Source organism: Petaurus breviceps, unplaced genomic scaffold (genome assembly GCF_028583685.1).
Source record: "Petaurus breviceps papuanus isolate PSGF00001 unplaced genomic scaffold, PetGlider_PUasm1.0 175, whole genome shotgun sequence".
Taxonomy (NCBI): Eukaryota; Metazoa; Chordata; class Mammalia; order Diprotodontia; family Petauridae; genus Petaurus; species Petaurus breviceps.
The window spans coordinates 11,755,207-11,777,553 of NW_027185764.1; the positions used below are offsets into that span (position 1 = coordinate 11,755,207).

General features: G+C 36.0%; 1 protein-coding gene across 1 annotated transcript in view; it reads right to left on the bottom strand.

Moving 5' to 3' along the window:
* SDK1 (sidekick cell adhesion molecule 1) overlaps window positions 1-22,347 on the bottom strand; it is a 1,154,843-nt gene that overhangs the window by 327,945 nt on the left and 804,551 nt on the right. The window contains exons 14-16 of the mRNA XM_069084769.1: window positions 21,609-21,776; window positions 19,306-19,408; window positions 15,026-15,202 (exon numbers count right to left, since the gene is read on the bottom strand). Coding sequence (XP_068940870.1) covers window positions 15,026-15,202; window positions 19,306-19,408; window positions 21,609-21,776 — 448 coding nt within the window. The remainder of the gene's footprint in view (window positions 1-15,025; window positions 15,203-19,305; window positions 19,409-21,608; window positions 21,777-22,347) is intronic.

A 22,347-nucleotide genomic window follows, 5' to 3' on the forward strand; every position in this document is an offset into this window, starting at 1 on the left:
AAAAAAAAAAAAAAAAAGAAATAGGATTGTTTGTTATATAGTAAGCACTTGACTGATTTATAGGCAGGATAAAATAGATTATGACATCTGTTCTGTCAAGGAGTTCATCAGGTTTCTCATATTACAAAATATAAGGATTGATAAGACATTCATAGAAATGTGGAGATTGCCTTAGAAACCTGAAATATAAAATCCATAGTTGTGAATAGTACAGTGGTCTTTTTACTCAAGTAGTTATTCATTGAGTGAGTTATACCAGGTCTAATTTTGATTCTATAACAAGTGATTAGCAATCACCTAAGCCAAAAAACATTGAATTCTTGCACATAAGGCTCAATATAATTTCAGATAATTCTTTTTTCAGACTAAAAAGGGGACACAGTTTGGATTAGAACTGTCCAATTTTATTGATGGGATTGCTGACTTAAAAAAAATAATTTATAGTCTATGTAATAATGCCTATCCACCCAGAGATCATTTACCTGGCTAGTTTGACTATCAGAAATATATGTTTAGAGGCCAAGGGCTTTGCTCATTGGAAAAGCCCTTATACAAATTGGCTATTCTTCAAAAGGTGGAGGTAGTGACAGAGAAATGCTACTGTGGACACAATTTGGATCAATAAGGAGAAAATGGTTGCTGAATTAGTAATGATGGAAACCTTGCGAGGAAAGTGGTCATTCTGTTTGAGGATATATGATAAAGAAGAAGGCAGGGCATTGTCTGACACATTCTAGATATTAAGAGAGATAATTTCAAGCAGTTCAGAGAAAGGATAAGTAGAATCCCATGGAATAAAAGAAGAATTTCATTGTCTGACATTCAAGACCCTCCACAATATGGTTCCTATCAACATTTCCAACTTACTGCCCATTACTCCCTTTCATATACTCTATATCTAAGCCAAACTGTACTGCTCTGTGCTGCTTGAAGTCCACATATTATCTTCTACCTCCAGAGAGTCACAGAAGCCATCTTCCACTCTTAGAATACACTCTCTCCTCATCTTCACTTTCAGAAAACTTCAAGGCTCATCTAACTTATGACCTCTTTCATGAAGCCTTCTACTAATGCCCTGATTCCCCCCTATGATGAAGTTCTCTCCCTTCTCAAGTGACCTTGTATTTACATATGGTGGTACATGTTGTATACAATAGGATAATGCTGTGTGAGGGCAGAAGTTGTTTTGTTTTTAACTTTTTATCCTCACTTTCAAGCATAAAGCTTTGAACATAAAAAGAGCTTAATGATTGTTTACTCAATCAAGGTGATTGAAATTGAAATTATGAATAGGAAGGGTTTTGCAGAATTGAAAAAAGGCAAATGACTTAATTCAGCATATACTCTGCATATTATATAATCAGAGTAGAATATATTCTGTCTCCGTGGGGCAAAATCATGTATTTAGGTCGTGAAGTGGTGCCTATGCTAGCTAAGAAATGATCAGTTAAGCTTTGCTTAGAATACCATATGTATTCTTTCACTTGCATTCCATTTTGTACCAATGATTGAATTTCATATCCTCAAGCACATGTATATTCTGTTCTCTAATTAGTTCTGTATTCTATTCTATCACTGATAAAAAAATATCTAGTATATATTTTGTTAAAGATCCTATATAGAGTTGGCTTCATGTTATAATTTATGTTAATATATGTATAGCTTATTATTTGATAATAATAAGATTATTGAACTATGTATGTCCCTGCTTGACTAAAAGCAAGGAAGAAACCCATTCTTCCTATTGGTCTAGTAAACTGAAGAATTACCACTGCAACAAGTAAACTGAACTAGTTGACACTATCACTGTGGAAATTTTTTCTTCTAGTGAAACTATAATAGGTGTTAGCACCAAAGGAATAAGTGAATCACTCAATCCTGGCCTTTGGATCAAAAAGATTAAAGACATTCTCTTTTGGGTTGTAGATCCATGCTTTGTACCCCAGAGATCAGCATTCAGGGGCCCAAAGTACATGGCAGTTATGACTGCAAACTCTGTAAAACCTTCTTTTCTTACAATGATTAAATTCCTGACATCTATGGTGAGCCTCTCAGCAAGAGATCTCTGTAACCTAGACCCTGAAAAGGCCTGAACTCTGGGAAACAACATGCTAAATTGAGCTTCTTTCCTTTTTTATTTTTTTTTTTTGTCTTTTTGGAGGGGGAAGGAGGCAGGGCAACTGGGGTTAAGTGATTTGCCCAAGGTCACATGGCTAGTAAGTGTTAAGTGTCCCAGGCCGGATTTGAACTCAGGTTCTCTCTACTCCAGAGTCAATGCTCTATTCACTGTGCCATCTAGCTGCCCCTAATTTGGTTTCTTTACCAATAGAAGAATGGTAGTAACAAATATAATTGTGGCATAGTGATCTTACTGCAGGCAGGAAAAGTGTCAAGTGTGGTTAATAACTTGACAATCAAAAAAAAGAGAAAGAAAATTATTGAAAACAGATACACAAATCTGAAAAAGCACAGCAGAGGACATAATGTAGAGGGAAATAATCCTAGACCAAAAACTCTTAACCTGAGATCTGTAATTTTAAAATACATATTGTGATAACTATATGTCAATGTAATTAGGTTCTTGTGTAATCTAATGTATTTTATTTTGTCCATTTTAAAACATTCTTCTGAGAAGGGGGTCCACAGCCTTCACCAAACTGCCAATGGGTCCCTGACACAGAAAAGAACACTTGCTTGTCAATCTGTTGACATTTGCACGACAATCGATAAATGTCTGCCAATTAATTGAACAAAAACACATGGAAAGTAGTTTGATTATTTTATAATAAAGTTTCCTTTTATTACTGACTTAAAAATGATGTTTGTAGTGATAATCTTGGTTCCATAGTTACCAAGATAATAGAATGAGTGCATTCCTCATGTCTCCAACCTAACAGACTCAAAAGAAGGAAACGCATGCCAAATATGGAGCAATTAAGGTTGAATGAAGAAGATAATATAATAGAAACCTTAATACTGGCAAAATTAAATATATAAAGTTCCCCCACCCCATATATCCTGTGCAGGGTAGTCAACATAACCTCCCAGATTTATATTTCAGGATCTTGAGTTTTCCCACTGTGGTGACTCAGGAAGAAGGAGGAAGAGAAGGAGGGTGAGGATGAGGTGAGGACAAGGAGGAGGAGGAGGAGAAGAAGATGACATTGATTCTGTCTTACCACAATGTAATAGAAAGAACACAACTGTCAAGGGTAGATATGGGAGTGGAAGATGTGGCAGGATGTAACCAGTTAGGATAAGAGGACTAAAAACCTAGTAAGGGAGAGTCTTTTTCCCACAAAATTTACTTTGGGCAGGGAAACAGCTGGTCTCCCATAGTCCTTAAATAAGGAGGCTGAGCATATGTGCTTTCACACGTTGTGCAAGAGAAAGCAGGTCACAGCAGTGAAAGAAGAGGGTGGGAACAAAAGAGTGAGTCACAAAGCCAGAGACAAATTACTAGGAATACAGGGGAAAAAATTTAAGACACAAAGTTTGAGAAAGTATAGCATCCAAGAAGATAAACCTACAGTGAAAGTCATAACCCTAAAGGGTAAAAAGCAGAGTGAAAACTGAGAAAATAATTTTTAAAAGGCTTATATTAATTTAATATTATGGTATGAGGAAAAATAAACCAAACACCTTCCATGAAAAGTAACATTCTGAGAACTCCCAAGAAGTCATGGCACAGCAACAGGAGACACCAGATTGGTTCTAAGAAGAACTCTACTTTTAAGCAAGATATTAGAATGGAAATTAGGTTGGAAATCAGAAGTCTTAAATAAAAATTAATGAAGAAAAACAGCAAAGTAGACAACTTCAAGTTTACAATGGAAAAATTCTCCAAAATATTAAAAGTTTAAAAAAGAGAATGATATAATTGGAGCTCAAAATACAGATGTGGACAAAAATTTGGTAGAAGGGAAACAAAGAATAGCATATTTAAATGAATACAAATCATATACATGCTGAAGTGCATGATTTTGAAAACAATATACACAGGGGTAATTTAAAGATCTCCAGAATCACAGAAAAAAATTTTAAATGAATATCATAGTGAAGGCAAAAGTGTAAGAAAAGTACCTGACCTTTTGAACACAAACAATAAAGTTCTTATTGATTGAATCTATAGATCACTGCCAGAGAAAAAACCCATGCTTGAAACTCCAAGGCATGTAGCTGTTAAATTTTAGAATGTCAATGCCAAACAACATATTTGGGGCAAGGTTTTCAGTTATCAAATAACAATTTGAAAAATCCAAAACCATTCTTCAGCTATGAGTAATTTACAAAAATAATAGGACAGTATTTTCATTCCACTATATTTCAAAAAGGAAAGGAACTCATGATATTAACCACCACCTCCCAAATTCTGCAATTATGAGCCTAATCATCCATGGAAAATTTATGTTAGGGGTTTTAGATATCCAGGATTCCAACCTCCTAATTTTACAAATTTAGAAATAACCTGAGAAAGGTTACTTGAATTACTCAGAGCTATACAAATAGAAGAAACACAAGAAAATTTAGTAAGTATAGTAATCAGACAGGATTATTTGGAGTTTTGATTGTTTTTTTCATGTTTCCAGGCTATCATTTTAAAAAAGGAAGAAATTGGGTTATGAGTACAAGAAAGAATAGAAAGAAATCAACAAGTGACAAAAAGAATCTAAGAAGCAAAAAAAGCAAAGGAATCTTAATAATTCAGGAATCAAAGAAATATGAACAAAATTAATATTCCATGGCCTAAAATCCTTAGAAGCACATCAGTATATTTAAGGGGAGGGGACAACAAAATTGAAAGTTGAACTAGCTGCCTGAGGGTGAGGGGAAGGTCAGGGGAAACCCCTAATTTGCACATATACTATCTTTCTATCTATATAACAATATCATGAATGGGAGAATAGACTTCAGAATAGCTAAGAAGGAGATATAATTATGAAGAAGGATAAACTAAACAAAAACTCCTTGGAAAAGGACACCATAGAAAAATGTTTCTTATACTAAGAGATTGGGAAGAAGACAGGAAAGATTTTGAACCACATAGTTATCTAGATGGGGGAAAGTAAGGTTTTCTTTTAAAGCAATTGGGGTTAAGTAACTTGCTCAAGATTACACAGCAAGGTGTTTCTGGGTGGGTGCTAAGTGTCTGAGCCCAGATTTGATCCCAGGTCATCCCGACTCTGGGGCCAGTGCTCTTACTTGCTGTGCTACCTGGCTGCCCTGGAAGGTAAGGTTCAAAGTAGAGGAGGAATTTTAAAATAAAATTTAAAAGGCAAAGTAACAATTCAAGGTAATTCAAGCAATTTGGAACAATAGACAAAAGGGAAGGGATGTGGCAGCCTCAAAGCAGAAGAGCATCAAAATAATGTAAACAAAATTAATTGTGGAGACCAGAAGTTTATTTTAAAAGAGGGGTAATGATCAGAACAAAAGAGATAAAGGGAGGAAAAAATGATGGTCTCAAGTCATCAAGAAGAGGTTAAAATTGCATTCAATATATATTCAATTCAATATATTTTAGAAGATCCAAAAGCAGGTATTATGTACTAAATTTTAGTGTATAATGCCCATGTTCAAAATAGTGTATAATACCCATGTTCAAAATACTGTATATTACCCAGGTTCAAAATAAGATATAATATCCATGTTCAAAATAACTAAAATAATAGTTTTGGTGTATAACGGGGAACCTTCAGTAATGCAAAGCAACTTATTCCTCAACGATGCCAGAAAAATGAAGTGTCAGTCTGTATTAAGATATATACGGAACACAGAAAGAGTTCTGATTTTGAACCAGGAGACTTGACTGTGAATCTCAACTTTGACACTTTCTGGCTCTGTGGTGATGAAAAATCACTCCACTCTCTCTGATCCTTGGTTTTCTCATCTCTAAATTGGGAAGCAAATAATACTTGCACTACTGCTCTCATAGAGTTGTTGTTGGCAAAGCACTTTGTAAATCTTAAAATACTATATACATGTCAATTGTGATTTGTTATATAATGCATCTACTTCAGCTAGGCATTCTGCCATAAAGTCTGAGGAGAGATAAAAGACGGGAAGAAATACTCATAGAAAGAATGGCATACAAAAACAGTAGCAAATGAAGAACATTCAATAGAAAAATGTTAGAAAAACTTTCTCGGCATTGTGTTAGTTTCTACCTGTTGGAGAGAAATAGAAAAAAAATACCATAAATGAACTATAATATAAAATTAAAATGACTTATTTATAAAGTAGAGCAAACTAGGTGAGTTTAGGAAAAACATTTTTGAAAAAGGCTCAAGAGAAAGTAATTGGTAAAATTGTAGCTGAAGGTGAATTACTGTGGCAGGGGTGATCAAACACAACATTATTTCTATATAAAAAGCTTGCCCCTTTAACTCAAAAAAGATGACTTGGTCAAACCTATCTTCTGTGTCTTCACTCTCAAGATGACGGGTCAACTTAAGGCCCTGATAACTCTCAAGAAACTACTAAATTGCTTGGCCTTTATTATGGTTTTGTCAGGAATGGTTTTATTGAGAGATATCTTTAACTCTTCTAATCCCCTTTAAGGGTCAGGGCTTTTCAGTAAGGCTTATAATTTAGGCTTTTGCTGAACTCCATACACATAGGAATTACTCTTTGCATCCATAAGAGAAGGTGAAATCTTACATGGACCTATATATTAATCAAAAAATATTTATTTAGTATTTGGGTATGCTCAGTACTGTGCCAAGTACTGTGGGAAATGAAGAAAAAGTATATGCTGTCAAAGTCCCTTACAAACACAGTCTTACAAACTAGCTAGGGAAATAAGACTAAAATAAACAGAGAATATTCAAATGCTAAGTCATGTGGTAGTTACTATAAGCAAAGCCATAACTAAGACTTCTTGCACCTAAGACAAATTTGGTTGGGAGTTGTGGGGGAGGATTTAACACAGCAGGGCAAGAGTATAGTGTGAATATGGGCACAAGTATGTCAGGAGAGGGGGAGACAGTGCCCTTGATGTACCATCATGTACCACTCAAGGGGGATGGAAAAAAGAACGACATTAAGGGACTAGACCCTGGGAGTGCACTACCGTAGTTGTGACACACTATGGCTTTCTGTGGGGCCATGAAGTGGGATACAGGGATGTTAGTTACTATCGGGAAGACATAGTCTATCCCTAAATATCTGCACCTTCAGCACATCCTTGGTCACATCATACTAATAACAGCTCTAACTATAAGTATGTTATAATGTAATAATTTGGAATTACTGAAATCTCTCCTTCCAGAGAGATAACTGAAGCTGACCAACCTCAAATTCCCTGTTCTCTTCTCACTGAGGCAAAATATTCACACTCATTATAATCCTCCAATGGCAGGCCTGTTTAGATAATATAACGATTTGGGTGAAAGGATCTGAATGGAAGGTCCTTCATTTGTTTTCAGTTATAATATCAGTTGGAATTTTTATGCTCTATCTCACTTCAGAAATTAAGTAATTTGCAGGTGTTTGATTCTGAGGAATCCTGGAGAATTATCAGTTGCCACAGGTGAAATCTTAAATAACAAATGTTATCAGACTTCCTGTAAAGTAAGCACACACACACACACACACACACACACAAAATCTACTGTAATATAAAATTTCTGTTTTTAGTCACCTGTGAAATGACATAGTTTATTCCCTTGGGTCTTCATTTGTAGTTTAAAAAGAAATGGAAGAAAATAAGTTTATCCGAAGTTTGAGCTAGAGTTGTAAGGGATCTTACAGGCTCAACCTCCTAATTTTATAGATAAGGAAACTGAGGCTCAGAGAGGTCAGGATTTGAATCCAGTTCTGATTTCTGAGTCAGTGAGTGTCCTTTCCACTTTATCAGTACAACCTCATTATAAACACATACTTTGAACCTCCAAATACAGAATAGGACCATGTAAACTTTTCCTTCCTTGAAGGAAACTATTCCTCAGGCTTGCCCAGAATTGGGGAAATCTGTCCTACAACTCTCTGTGAGCATGTCCCACCACCCCAGCCCATGGGCTACACCTGCAAAAACCTCCCAATGTCCTCATGTCACAATTTAGGCTTATACCATGTAGTCTGATACGCCAAAGGCAGTATCATTCCCTTTGTTGAACCAGCATCAACTTTGGTTGGTTGCATCTTTCATACCTATACCTTTCCAATTATAAGTTACTTGACCATTACTACATCATCCTACACAAACACACATGTATATATGTGAATATATGTGTGCATATATCTGTATAAATGTATATATATTTTTATTGTTATCTAGTTGTTTCAGTCAAGTCTGACTTTTTGGGGGGTTTCTTGGCAGAGACACTGGAAGGGTTTGCCATTTTCTTCTCCAGCTCATCTTACCCATGTGAAAACTGAAGCAAACAAGGTTAAGTGACTGCTCAAGGTCACGGTGCTGTTCTGAGATTGGATTTGAACTACGGTCTTCCTAACTCCAGGTTTGGCACTCTCTCCACTGTGCCACCTAGCTGTCCAGAATGCATATGTGTGCATGCGTGTATGTATGTATGTGTTATACATGTGTATGCATGTAGAAGTCTACATCCATGTGTGTGCACTTTTAACAGATTTGTTACTGCATCATGTAAGTGGGTCATCTCACTATGAAATTCTGTCTTTCAATGAAGATCTGGGTCTGTCTGCAACCTACATTCTTAGGGTCTTCAAGGATAATGGAGTGGTTAAATAATTTGCCTGATAGGTATCAAAGATGGGATTTGAACCTACATCTTCCTGACTCTGTCTCCTATGCCATGTTGTCTTCACATATGAGGTACTTAATAATTGTTCATCGAATTGAGTGGAATACCCCCTGAGTGTTACTCCATGAGGTGAGGGATAGTTCTCAGTTATCTTTATGCCACCACTTACGGAGGCCTGGATTTCAGACAGGAAGAGAGTCAGTTACTCTGCTTCTGTCCTCACCCCACCCAGGCTTTTTGCCCTCTTTTCCACTCCCTATACTTATTTTCTGGGTGCAACTGTGTGGCTGCACAGTGTAAACCAGCTGGGGTTGGCTGACCCCTAAAACCCAGAGATCATGGCCAGCTACATGAGCAACTTGAACTGTACATTTCAAACACGCTGGCATTCTGGTTCAGTCTGGGTTTTGTTGTTGCTTGAACATTCTTTCTTCTGCCACCAACAGCTGTATCTCTTCACATGTCAACCTGATTTGTCATGACTCCTGTGCCCTCCTCGTCCAGACTTTGTGCAGGTGCCCACTTTCCATTGTTTTCCCTTTCCACTACTTCTGCCTTTGGCCTCCCAGAAACCTCTGCAAAAAGATTGTCCTCTACCTTGTCTATCGAAGCTACATTACTCAGGCCATTTCGCCTCTCTGGTGAGGACACGGATGCCCCAAAGATCCTGCAATGGCAAGTCCTTTCTGTACCTTCCTGTGGTGGTGACCTTTCCCTCCCATAGCTTCAGGGTGCATGTTTCCTGAGCAGAGTTGGAACAAAGAATTTGCTGACAGTAAACAAGGCTTGAAAATCAGGTAGGTGCCCTTCACTTGAAAGGTGTAACATGGAACTTACTTTAGTGCCAAGAGCCTTGGCTTTAATCTTGGACAAGTGGAGCTCAAATCTGACCCTGCCACTTACAAGTCATGTGACCATGAGCAAGTTGCTTCCTCTCTCTGAGCTCCAGGCTCTTCCTTTTATAAAAGGTAGGTAAGAATACTCACATGACCATCTCAAAGAGATGACAAGGGACTGAAGAATGAATCCCTTATAAGGAAAGGAATGTGTAAACCTCAAAGTAGTGGAGAAATATGGGTGATAATTAATTACTGTCCACAAGAAGCTTTGATCCTTCTATTTAACATGATGCCTTATGAAGTTTCCCTCTTGGATACAAGAACGCATGTCCCTCCCTCCCTTCTTGGCAGAGAGAGTGCAAGGAGTATGGAATCCTGCACACACAGTGGGACTTGATTGGTGTATTTGTTAGCTTGGATAAACTGGTTTGTTTTCTGTTGTCTTCCTTTCTCCCTAAATCTTCATTAACACGTTTTTAAATAAAGGACTGGGGAGGGATTTATTGAGAAATGAAAATGATAGAAAAGATGACAACAAACTTTTTTAATGTCCTTCTTGAAACCCTCTGCATACTGAGCTGACCACCCATCCAGTCTTTGGAAGGATAAACAATTAAAGGGAAAGAAGGTAAAATAAAACTCTGTTGGGTTACAGAGCTATATAATCCCAAGAAACCCTGTAATGTTGAAAGTGTTATGTTAGGATGGAAAAAACTTAAAACCCAAATCCAAACCTCCCTGTGTGTCTTCTCACTGACTTTACTCCACCTGAGCTACACACACACACACACACACACACACACACACACACACACACACACACAGATTTCATTCTTTGTCTTTTTTCTTCAAAGATTTTGTATCTTTCAATGTTCTTCACTACGACCCTCTTCCCCCACCAGTCTTCTAGGTTTCTTAAATCCTTGATATTTGCAAAGCTCCACAAACTTCTGTAGGTTCAGAACTCACAAGTCATGACCTGTATCACAATTATTTACCTAAAGGTCAAAATAGTTCATAATATCTCAGGTTAATTCCATATTCAGTTATAATGGCATCAAGTTCTACCAAGAATGAAGGATGTACCATTTCTTTACACCATATATGAATGGAGAATAGGGTTGCTAGTATGTTTGATGTAGGCAAAACAAACACAATTTCCTGCTTTTTTTTAAAAAAGGGTACTTTTGTGGTTTTGTAAGATAATGTCTATATTAAAATGGTTTTAAGCTGAGGAGAAATAGCAAGAGAAAATAATCTTTGAGGTACTTTAGAAGGATACCGTTTTAGGTGTAAGTCCTTCTCAGGTCTGAAATATGACATTTTTATTCCTTGTTATTTTCTGAATAACTCTGTTTTAGCATTTTATACTTGAAGAGATTGTAGAAATGTTAGTTTTTACTTAGATAATGTATGGGAAAGTACTATGAACAGTAAAAATTGCTATTATTATTATTATTATCATTCCTGATACAGGATGGCTTCAGCTGAATTTGGCCAAAACAATACCCAGGTGAAGTGTCTAGTCTTCTCATTTTATTCATGTTTGGGGAACATGGAGGATTTCTTAACCTTATAGTACATTAATGGGGATGATGTCACTGTTGTCTTCCAAACCCCTCCTGTAGCTAAGTAGCCACTAAATTGATCAGCATCTCAAATTTGTAAATCTTTCCATATTCAGAGATGAAGTGTTTTAGCAATAAAAAGTCTATATTTTTTCGAAACAAACATTTACTAAGAATGTATTTTGCTTAGAAGAAATTGAATAAGCCAATAGTAGGGAGGGTATGTAAATCAGTTGAACATGAAAATATTACTGAGGAAAAGAATGCATTACATTGAAAGTATGCAATTTTGCTTCTGCTGACTGTTTATGAAATGCTAACACTTATTTATTTGATATCAATGACAGATGATCTGAAATTGTACTGAGGTCGTTTTTTTCAAATGAAAAACACAAAACATTGTGTAAACTTACTGTTTATGCACCAAGATATTAACATAATGGAGAGAAATTCCTAAAGAAGAAGTCGGAAGTAAAATGCAGGAGATAAGGTAATAGTTATGAAAAGAGGGGTCCACTGTCGGAAGCAATAGTATGCTCTAGGCAAATGCTAAAAATAGAAAGTAGTAAATGACCAATGGGAAACAAAAGAGAAAAGGAGTCAACTATTTTAGTAAATGGAAAGGAAAATATTCTTATTTTTGGTAAAGAGGTGACTCTACAGGAGATGGGCATTATCTCATGGTTAGTGAGTAAAGCAGAAAATTCTTGCTACACGGTTAGTGGAAAGTGGCAAGTAAAGTGGCAAGATTTGGGTGGAGAACAAGGAGAAAAGTTCCTGGCCCAGGGCATCAGAACATTTTTATTTCCCCAAAGCTTTTTGATAACTAACAGCAACAAACAATAAAAACATCAGCTCTAATAATGATGCAGTGGTTGAAGGTTTGTAAAACCCTTTACATACATTATCTCATTTGATCCTCATATCAATCCTTCATGCTATTATTATCCTCATTTTACAGATGAGGAAAGTGAGGCAGACTGAAATTAAGTGACAATGACCGGAGCCACACACTTAGGAAGCATCTGAGATAGATTTGGCATGGGTTGCCCCATAACAGACAGACTGGGTTTCATGATCATTTAACTGGGAATACCTATTAATGACAGAAAGACTTTAATATTATCTTTGAAAAAGGCAATGTGGTCCATTTTTTTAAATAAAAAACTGGACTGTAGGTAGTTGGTGTGGCAGAATGGCAGTGTCACGAACTCTGGATCAGAACCCAAACCAAACAATTTATTTGTAAAATGCACATATCAATAGAACCCTTCTCAAAGAGTTGCTGTGAGGAAGATTTGTTCTATAAACCCTGAAATTCTGTAGCCGAGAATTTTTCTTAATGCTCCTGATAGTTCTATGACCAAGGACAAATTATTTCATGTCTCTGAGCCTCATTTTTCTTATCTATAAAATGGGGATAAAAAGGCTTGTATCCTATACTTCTCAAGGTAGTCACTGCAGTTAGGTAGCACAGTTGTCCTGGGTCTGGAGTCAGGAAGATTCATTTCCCTGAATTCAGATCCAGCCTCAGACAGTTACTAGCTATGTGACCCTGGGCAAGTCATATAACCCTATTGGCCTCAGTTTCCTTATCTGAAAAATGAGCTGGTGAAGGAAAGGGCAAACCACACCAGTATCTTTGCAAAGAAAACCCCAAATGGGGTCACTGAGTCAGACATGACTGAAAAATGCCTGAACAACAGGGTTGTTACTAAAGTTTTTGTGAATCTTGAAGTTCTACATAAGCGTTAATTAACAGTAGCTGTTGTCATGACCACGAGAATGATGGAGAGCTGCTGGGAGACTCCTGTAACATCTTTTTATATCTCATATACTCCCTGAATGTGGAGGAAAGATCCTTCTATATGGCATTCCTTTTTGATTCAAGGTCCAGCAGAGTCCAGTAAGACTTGTCTTTTTACAATGGCTTTTCCTAATGGGGTGGCATTTAAAAAATTGAGAGGTGATGGTTTATAATATGCAATTTTGTTTACTGCTGTCCTAATTGCTGCAATGCCATGCTTCATCTATTTTCATGTTTTAATTTTGTACTTGTGCCCTGAAGCAATTCCTAGGAGGATACATTTTGTAAAAAAAAAAAAAGCTAATAAATGAATAAAGGACAGAAGAATAAAGAATTGTACTGGATATTTCAGCTTTATGCCCCAGAAGTAGAGGCTTATGGTGAGAAGAAAGGGGAAGGGGAAGGCAGGCATAACAAAGAAATTGATAAATAGATTTATAATCAATAAACAAGTCAACTAATCTAACAGTGAAACTTTTAAAGTATTTCTTTAAATTGCTTAAGAACCCTTTGTTAAGTATATGGATACTCAGTACAATTGATGGACTATAAATGCCAATCCAGGACACTGTGAATCAGCAATCTATCAAGTACATATTAGATGCCTACTACATGCCAGGCATTTTGCAAGCACCCGGGGATACAAATACATAGGATGACATAAATATTAGTTTATATGTATTCTTATGTTATATACATTTTGTGGTAGCACACTAGCATTAGGGGATCACAAACAGATTCATGAAGGAGGAGGTATTTGAGCTACATTTTAAAGCATGAGAGGGACTCTATGAAGCAGAGGTAAGGACTCTATATTACTGATTAAGAGGCAACTGGGTGGTTCAGTGGATAGAATATTGGGCCTGAAGGCAGGAAGAACTAAGTTTAAATCCAGCCTCAGACACTCACTATTTGCGTGACCTTGGGCAAACCACTTAACCTGTTTGTTTTAATCTAGTGGAGGAAGAAATGCTAAACCACTCTGGTATCTTTGCCAAGAAAACCCCATGGACAGTATTGGTGTGCTGTGGTCCATAGGTTCACAAGGAGTTCAACATGACTGAACAACAGCAAAATACTACTAATTAATGGCACTTGAGATGTCCAATGCAAAGGCATGGAGATGAGAGATAGGAATGTGATGAACAAAGGTAAGGTCAGTTTGACCGGACTACAGAGTACAGGAGAGAATAGAATGTACAATGAGGCTGGAAAGAAAGGTGAGGACCAGGTTTTTATAGGGCTTGAAAAATAAACAAAGGATTCTATCTCTATCTCTCTATGTGTATATATGTGAGAGGCAGCATTATACACACACACACACACACACACATCTACATATATGTTTATTATTTTTATCTATCTTATTTTCTACCTCTGCCCCCAACAATCTTCTCACCCTGGAGAGCCCATTATCCCTGAAGCCCCTCCTCCAATTACTGAATTCCTATGTGGGGCTACCATTTAAAGAAGTCCCCAGTCCTTCTTGCTCACTTCTCTCTTAGTTCTACTCTTAACTCTCTGAACTTTCACATACTGCATCTTCCTACTCTTCCCAACCCTCTTGTTTTCCTCCAGCTTGTTCTCATGGGTTGTCTTCACCCTAGAATGTAAGCTCCTCGAGGACAGGGAATGCCTTTTTCCTTGTATATGTATTCCCAGTGTTTAGGTTAGTGTCTGGCACATAGCAAGCTCTTAATAAATGCTTTATTGGTCTGCTGTCAGTCTGTGTGTCTCTGTCTTATCCCAGGAAGCCACAGTAGTTGATTGAATCAGAGAGTCACATAGATTTGCACTTCAGTAAAATTATCTTAGCAAAGTTGCATAATATGGGCTGGAGTAGTAACAGACTTGAGGCAGAGGTAGGGAGATACATTAGGAGGCTGCTGAAATGATCCAGTAATTCTATGAGTGGAAAGAGGGAGTCTGTTATAAGAAATGTTATGAGGGTAGATGAAGCAAGATTTAGCAACTGACTGTACATGTGGGGAGAAGTATGAAATTAAGAGTTCAAAATAACCATCATTATATGTAATAAGGCATATCATTAGACAAGAATTAACAAAGCTTAATAGATACAATGCTCACATCACTTCCAAACGAGCCATTCTTGAATCATTCCCTCCATCAGAAATAACCTCGCAGGTGTAGTCACCAATGTCACCTGACCACGTCTGACTAATGAGAAGGGAACCGTCTTTTTCTACCACAACTCTAGAACTTGTAGCTGGATTTATGATGATGTTGTCCTTCTTCCACACATATCTGTAGGTGAAAACATTTCAAAATATTAGTTAGGTCAAACAAAAATCCAACCACAGAACAGCAGTTTAAAAGACTGGTTAAAAACCAGGAACTTGTTCTTACAATTATCACCATCAGCTACCAAAGTAAACTCAAAGATCATAAAGGACAAAAATAAACAAATAAACAGACAAAGCAAAAATAACCCCAAACTAGATCACAAAACTGAGGACACAAAATTAAATTGCATCTGGTCTTTTATTTTAGAATCAGAAATGAAAAAAAAAAAGTCATGAGAGCAACTGGGAACCCCAATGTGCAAAACCATAATTTAATTGGTCTGACCTGGGATGAATTCTTGAAAAAACAGATTAATCTTTAGTAGAAGCCACATAAAATACTGTGGATAATTGGGGGAAAAGCCCCCAAATAGAATTATATAAGTCTTGGAGGGGAAAAAAATCACATCTCCTAAACCTGCTTTCCTTAAAATCTAACCATTATAGCAAACTGTCCTTAAAATTACATTTCCTTCTCTTTTAATCTTTATCTATGGCAATTTTAGCACATTTTCTTTTCAAATATAGAGTCAATTAAGAGCCTGTCCAGTCTTCAGATCTCTATGGGTAGGGACCAATATGCATTGCCGCATGGGATGAAAGTGGTGTTTTTACTTTTCAAAATTAATTGATTTGATTTCCAAAATATGCCCCATCCTTTAAAGTTTTAACATGCACAGAGCCCAGACATTTACAAAACTACTTATCTGAAATTACCCTGAGACATAATGGGCCTGATTCTACCCAAAAGAAATGAGTAAATTGCTCCTTTGGGGAGGAGCTTTCACTTATACCAGTAACTATGGTATCTGAATAAATTAGTTCCTCCAGTGCAAAGCAAACCAGTAGCAAGAAAACATTAATGGATGCCCAAAGTGGCTAATTTTCTTCTTTCTCATTCATAGGATCAAGCTGGGTATGTTTAATCGCACCCAAAAAGCTATAATAATGTCCTGAAAATCAAAGGGAATTTTCTGCTAACTATCAGAAAAGCAGAAAGACAGACTTAGCCATCCTTATTACTTTCTGAAGTCACACCAAAAAACATTTTAAAACAATTTAATCCTTTTCTTTTCCTGATGCACATTTCTAATAGAGTTTCTCAACTTCTTCAGTGTAATTTTAAACTTCTTCTATCTCCCCCTTTATGGTTTCCAACTTGTTAAACTATTTTGAATCTAAATTTGATTCATGGTAAGATTTTTCATGCTGGAAGAAAACTGGAGCTAGGCAGGAAAGACAAATAATTTTGTCATATGTTCATTTTTAAAAATGTGTTCAATGGTCTCATTTGTTCCTCTAGCTAGCTGAGCTCTTGTTCCTTTAAATGTTAGAATCAGAGAAACACTTCACTTCTATGGTCCAGAAAAATCTGTTAGCTCTTCTGGTCATTTTGTTACTTGATTAGGGTAATTAATTGCAAAGAAGAATATAGTATCTTGACTTTATTCATTTTACTACCTATAGTAAGAGAAAAATGTGATATACTATATAGGTGACCAGATTAGAAGTCAAGAAGACCAAGGTTCAAGTCTTGCTCATGACATTGACAAGCCATTCAATGTCTCAATGTTCCAAATAATTGCCTGAGATTATAAACTGCTGAGGAGCTGCCCATCTTCGTTGGTGGAAGACATTTCTCTTTTTAGTATATTTTCTCTTTTCTTTAAATTTGCAAGCATTTTTTTTCTCTTCAATCTTCCCCCATTGGGGGAAAAAAGAAATTAAAAAAAACTCCTCTAACAAATTTGCTTAACAAATAAAACAAATTCCTATATAGGCTATGTCCAAAAAATGTATGCCTCATTCTGCACCCACAGTCCATCAGTTTTGTATCACGAGGTGAGTAGCATGCTCCATCAGCAGCCTTCTGGAATTATGCTTGCTTATTGCACTAATAAAAGTTCTTAAGTGTCTTGAAATTGTTCTTCTCATAATGCCATTATTTCATAAATTGTTTTCCTGGTTGTTCTCACTTCACTCCATATCAGATCATACAAGTCTTTTCTGTTTTCTCTGAAATGATCCTATTCATTTCTTAGAGCAAAGTAGTATTCTAGTATGTTCACATACCATAATTTGTTCAGTCATTCAACAATGACAGTTTTTTGACAATACAAAAATAACTGCTAAAATGTTTTTTTTCCACATAAGTGTCCTTTTCAATGTTCTTTTATCTCTTAGAAGTACTGGTATTGCTGAGTCCAAGGGTATTCATAGCTTAGTAACTTTTTGGACATAGTTCTGAATTGCTTCCCAGAATGTCTGGACCAGTTCATAACTCCACTCCTCATATAGTAATGGGCCTATTTTCTTGTAGCTCCTCCTACAACTGTCATGTTCTTTTTGGATGTCACCTTTGACAGTCTGATGAGTGTGAGGTTGAACCTCAAAGTTGATTCAATTTTCACTTCTCTAATTATTGGTGATTTGGAAGGTTTTTTTATATGATTATTGATAGTTTGGATTTTTTACTTTGAAAACTGACTGTTCAACACATTAACGCACTGTTGGTGGTAGATATGACTTCACTCAGTCTTTACTCTTTTAAAAAACATTCAATTTTATTTCATTTCAGTTCCAAATTTTTTCTCTTTGTCTCCACCACCCATTGACAAGACAAGAAATATAATAACCCTTATACAGATGAAGTCATACAAAACTTTTTTGCATTGGTCATATTCTTAAAAAAGAAAAAAAAATAAGAAAAAGAAAAAATACTTCAATTTGCACTCTGAATGAGTCCATCAAGTTCTCCATCTAGAGACGGGTAGCATTTTTCATTATGAGTCCTTTGGAATTGTGGTAGATCATTGTGTCTTTTAGAGTTACTAAGTTCTTCACAGTTGATTATCTTTGTATTTCTATGTAAATTGCCCTTCTGGCTCTTCTCACTTTACTTTGCATCAGTTCATATGTCTTCCCAGGTTTTTCAGATCACATTCATATACCATAAAATGCTCAGTCATTCACTAATTGGTGGGCATTTAGTCTTTCTACAAAACAACATAGACTAATAGATGAGGTGTAGGGCTTAAAGTTAGGAAGACTTGAGTTTGAATTGTGCTTTGAAATTTTACCACCTCCATGACCATATAAGAAACAACTTTGGTTCAGCTTTAATTTCTTCATCTGTAAAACAGGGACAATAATTTACCTTGTAGTGTTGATATGAGGATGTAATGGCATAATGTACGTAAAGTGTTTGGGGAGTCACAAAGTGCTATAAACATGACAGCAATTATCAGATGTTTTTGGAAGTAAGAGAAGATTTAAAAAAGTTCATAATATTTTTTAGAAATTACTTTAAAGGTTGCCCCAACAATATAAAACCATTATGAAGTTCTGTTTCTACTTTTCAAAATTATATAAGTAGTTGCTTATAGTGGAGAAACGATTTCTATGGTTAAATATTTGTTTTATTCACTGGACTTTTTTCATCAGGATCATCAAATTTCCAATCACGACAATCCCAGGGTGAATTCGAAGAAAGGTGAAACATTCCCTATGCCTTGATTCAAGTTTCAATTCCTTCAGTTGAAGTTTTTCAATGCCTTTTGTTTTAAATTCATTAGAGAACTGTGATTTCCTTCCTTCCAACTTTCCAGACCTTTGCTCCCCTCATTTTGCTATGAAATATTCCTGGGAGTGCAAAGAGACTCTTCCTGGCTATTCCATAGTCCCAGAGTAAACATTTCTTAAATCCTATTCGATCCCTCTGGATTTTTCTCTCATTAACTATCAGCTTCTGACAAGTCCGTTTTACAGATAGTGTATTAACCTTGGCAGAAAAATCATGAAAAGCTGTATTGAAGTCATGAAGTGGAACATAGCTCACTGTAAATAATACATAAGGCTGAAGGAGAAAATGGGATTTGGGTGATTAATGATACAGCCTACAATCTTAAGATACAGCAATCAGGGGTCTATTGAGGTTCCTAAAATTCCTCTTCATCTAATGACTTAATTTTATATGCCCCCAGAATATTTAAAAATGCAATATGTAGACAAAAACCCCACAGATACAAAAACAAACAAACTCCAAGAACAACTGACTATACTAACCTGATAGGAATTCTAGGATCATGAATTGCTCCACAGTGCAAAGTGGCTGTAGTTCCCTTAATGACAATTCTGTCCTCAGGAGGGTAGACAATAAAAGTACGATCTAAAAGAAACCACAAGTCACAACTCAGACAGAATTCCAATAGAGTTTCTACCTTCTACCTTCGGGGGTAATGAGCTGATTATCTGGCTTTGAGAGTTCTAATTTCTGTCTTAGGTTGGCAAAAAAAAAAAGTATAAAATGGAAGATTTCTGAATGTTCCCGGGAAATGAAAGCAGGTCATAGAATTAAATCATAGAGCTAATGAATTTTAGAACTTCAAGAGATCTAAGAGTGTTACCAATACCATAACATTAAAGTAAGTTGCATGCACAGGTCAAAAACCTATGGATCATGGAAAATTAATTTTGAACCTTTATACATTAGCATACATGTATTAAAGATCCTATGCAAATATATTTGGGTACTACAGTGTCAAGTACAAACCTACATATTATAGTGGACAGAGTTCTGGTCTTGGAATCAGGAAGAGCTGGGTTTACAGCCTGCCTATGACATTTACAAGATGCATGATCACGGGTGAGTCATTTGACCTCTTTGAGCTTCGTTGCTTCATCTTATGTAAATGAAAAAGTTGGATTAGATGGCCTCTGGGGTCCCTTCCATCTCTACATGAATGATTCGATGATCTTTTAAATTCTTGTCATTTTATAACGTCCTCCTATAGAAATATAGGAGGATGCCCATAATGCCTATTGCTCATGTGAAATATATATGGGAAGATAATGTAAATTTTTCAGATGAGCACAGGGCTGAATTTCACAAAGAAAGATGAATAGTTCCAGCAAATCTTCGGGTCACTTGGTTATGAGAATTCAAATTTCATAGTCCCAGTTTCAACTTTTTTTTTTAAAGGGGTTAAGTGACTTGGTCAGGATAGCACAGGTAATAATTGGCAGAGGAAGAGGCAGGGCTTGAACCCATCTCCTTGATTCCAAGGTCAGCTCTTTAACCACTATGTCATACTGCCTCCACAATTTAATCTTCATAAAGAATAGAATGTGGGTTGGAGATGTATATGTGTAACAGCTATCAAAGAGGAGAAGACTGGCTCTATTAGCATGAAGAATAGGCCAATTAAGCAGTAGGTAGGTCCTGGGGAAGAAGTTAGAGTTTGATTTTGAGAGATTTTATTTCACTGTATACTTATACAGTATTTTTAAAATAGAAAAGTAGAGTAATAATGAAACAGTTTCATACAAAATGTAACGACCTATTTTTAAAGTGACCCCTAAATAAGCACAAAGCAAGTTAAACCAAAGTGAAATAAACCACAATTCAGCTTTTTAAAGAAGTGGATTAGAGTTTTAAAAATATTTATAGGAGCTGAAAGGGACCTCAGTGATCATCTAGTCCAAATTCCTCATTTTACAGATGAGAAGACTGAGGCTGCAAGAAGTTAAGTAATTTAAGGTAAACCAGGTAGTATAGTACCAGATCTGGGAATCAGGTTCTCTGACTTGAATTCAGTGTTCTCTTCAAGTTAAAAGTCACGTGAACAGTATAGCTATTTCTATAAAAAATATTGTGAGGTAATTTTGTCTTCTGTTTTCTATTAAAAAAGATTTTCTGTAGTATATGTGCTTGGACTATTAATTCTATTAAAAAAGAAATTCTGTAGTATTTCTGGACTACAGGCCAAAACAAAGTATAGATAGTATGTATAAAATATGAACTCTAAAGAATGGAATAATTTTGGGTTATACGCTCTTCTTCTTGTAGAATTAAAAGTATTTTGAGTTTCAGAAGAGACAATAAGGACAGGCAAAGCTGAAGATGAGTGCTCTTATAATAATTACAGGGAGCTCATTTTTTGGCTTCAAATCAAGAAACAATAACAGCTTCATCATTTTGCTACCTTCCAAAAGTATCTTACTTGATAATTTGTCATCATAATGAAGAATGTTTTTTATAAGTATCTTAATTCTTAATTTAGTTTTCTTAGGTGACTACTGCTCTAAGATTAACCAACAAGTCAATTTTGTGTCTTCCTGTGACTGCATGGATAACATTTTTTTCTCCATAGTTGTTTCATTATTTTTTTAATCTATATATTCTATTTTTTTAAACCTGAAAAATTAAGGTAATTACACAATAGATTTTAGTAAATTAGTTGTAAAAATGACCATTTTCTTTTGATTAAATGAGAAATGATAAGGGTGTAATAATATTTCCTAAGCAAAAATGACACCCTGATTAAGGTGTGATTAATAGAAGACTCCACATAAAGTGTTATCCATACTCCACACAGTCAGCATAGCGAATGCATTTAGAGATCCTTCAGAGTTGACTGCGTAGCAGGTGTAGTTGCCAGCATCCTGGAGAAAGACTGGGGTTATCTGCAGGCCTCCAGACTCAAGAAGGATAAATCTAGGAATCTGAACAGAGCCACTGGCCAAAATCTGTTTCCCTGAAAAATGACAGAGAAAAGATATGAGAATGTCAGCCACTTACACTTCTAAAATATAGTAACATTTATTGTAACAAAATTCATAGAGCCATCATGTCTCCTAAAAGAGATCTTTTGAAGCTGAAAAGATATCTAAATTTGGTGAATGGTTGCTAGTCAGCTCCAGGGTATATTTAAATCAACTAAGTCAGCATCTCCCATTTTAAAAAGTAAGTTAGACACACTTTTAGACACATTAGTAACTCTTTCCAGTCACTAAAAACTCAATTTAGGAAATTAATAGATTACCTCACGTGCTCTTCCTAAATGCACTACTTACACTGGGTGCTCAGTAAACATTGAATGCCTCAACAAATATTAGTCAGCAAGGAACCAAAAGAATGTCTGCTCCTCCCTTTGCAGTATACGTATTAAAAATACAGGAATCATAGATTACTTTTAAGTCTCATTAAGGCTTATCAAGATTAAACTGTGTTCCCATTTTCCATAAAATTAGCCATTGATCTACAATTTCCAAATGGTTACCCTTCTGAAAGTGGAGCTTGAAAGAATTAATGTAGCTGCCAAAAGT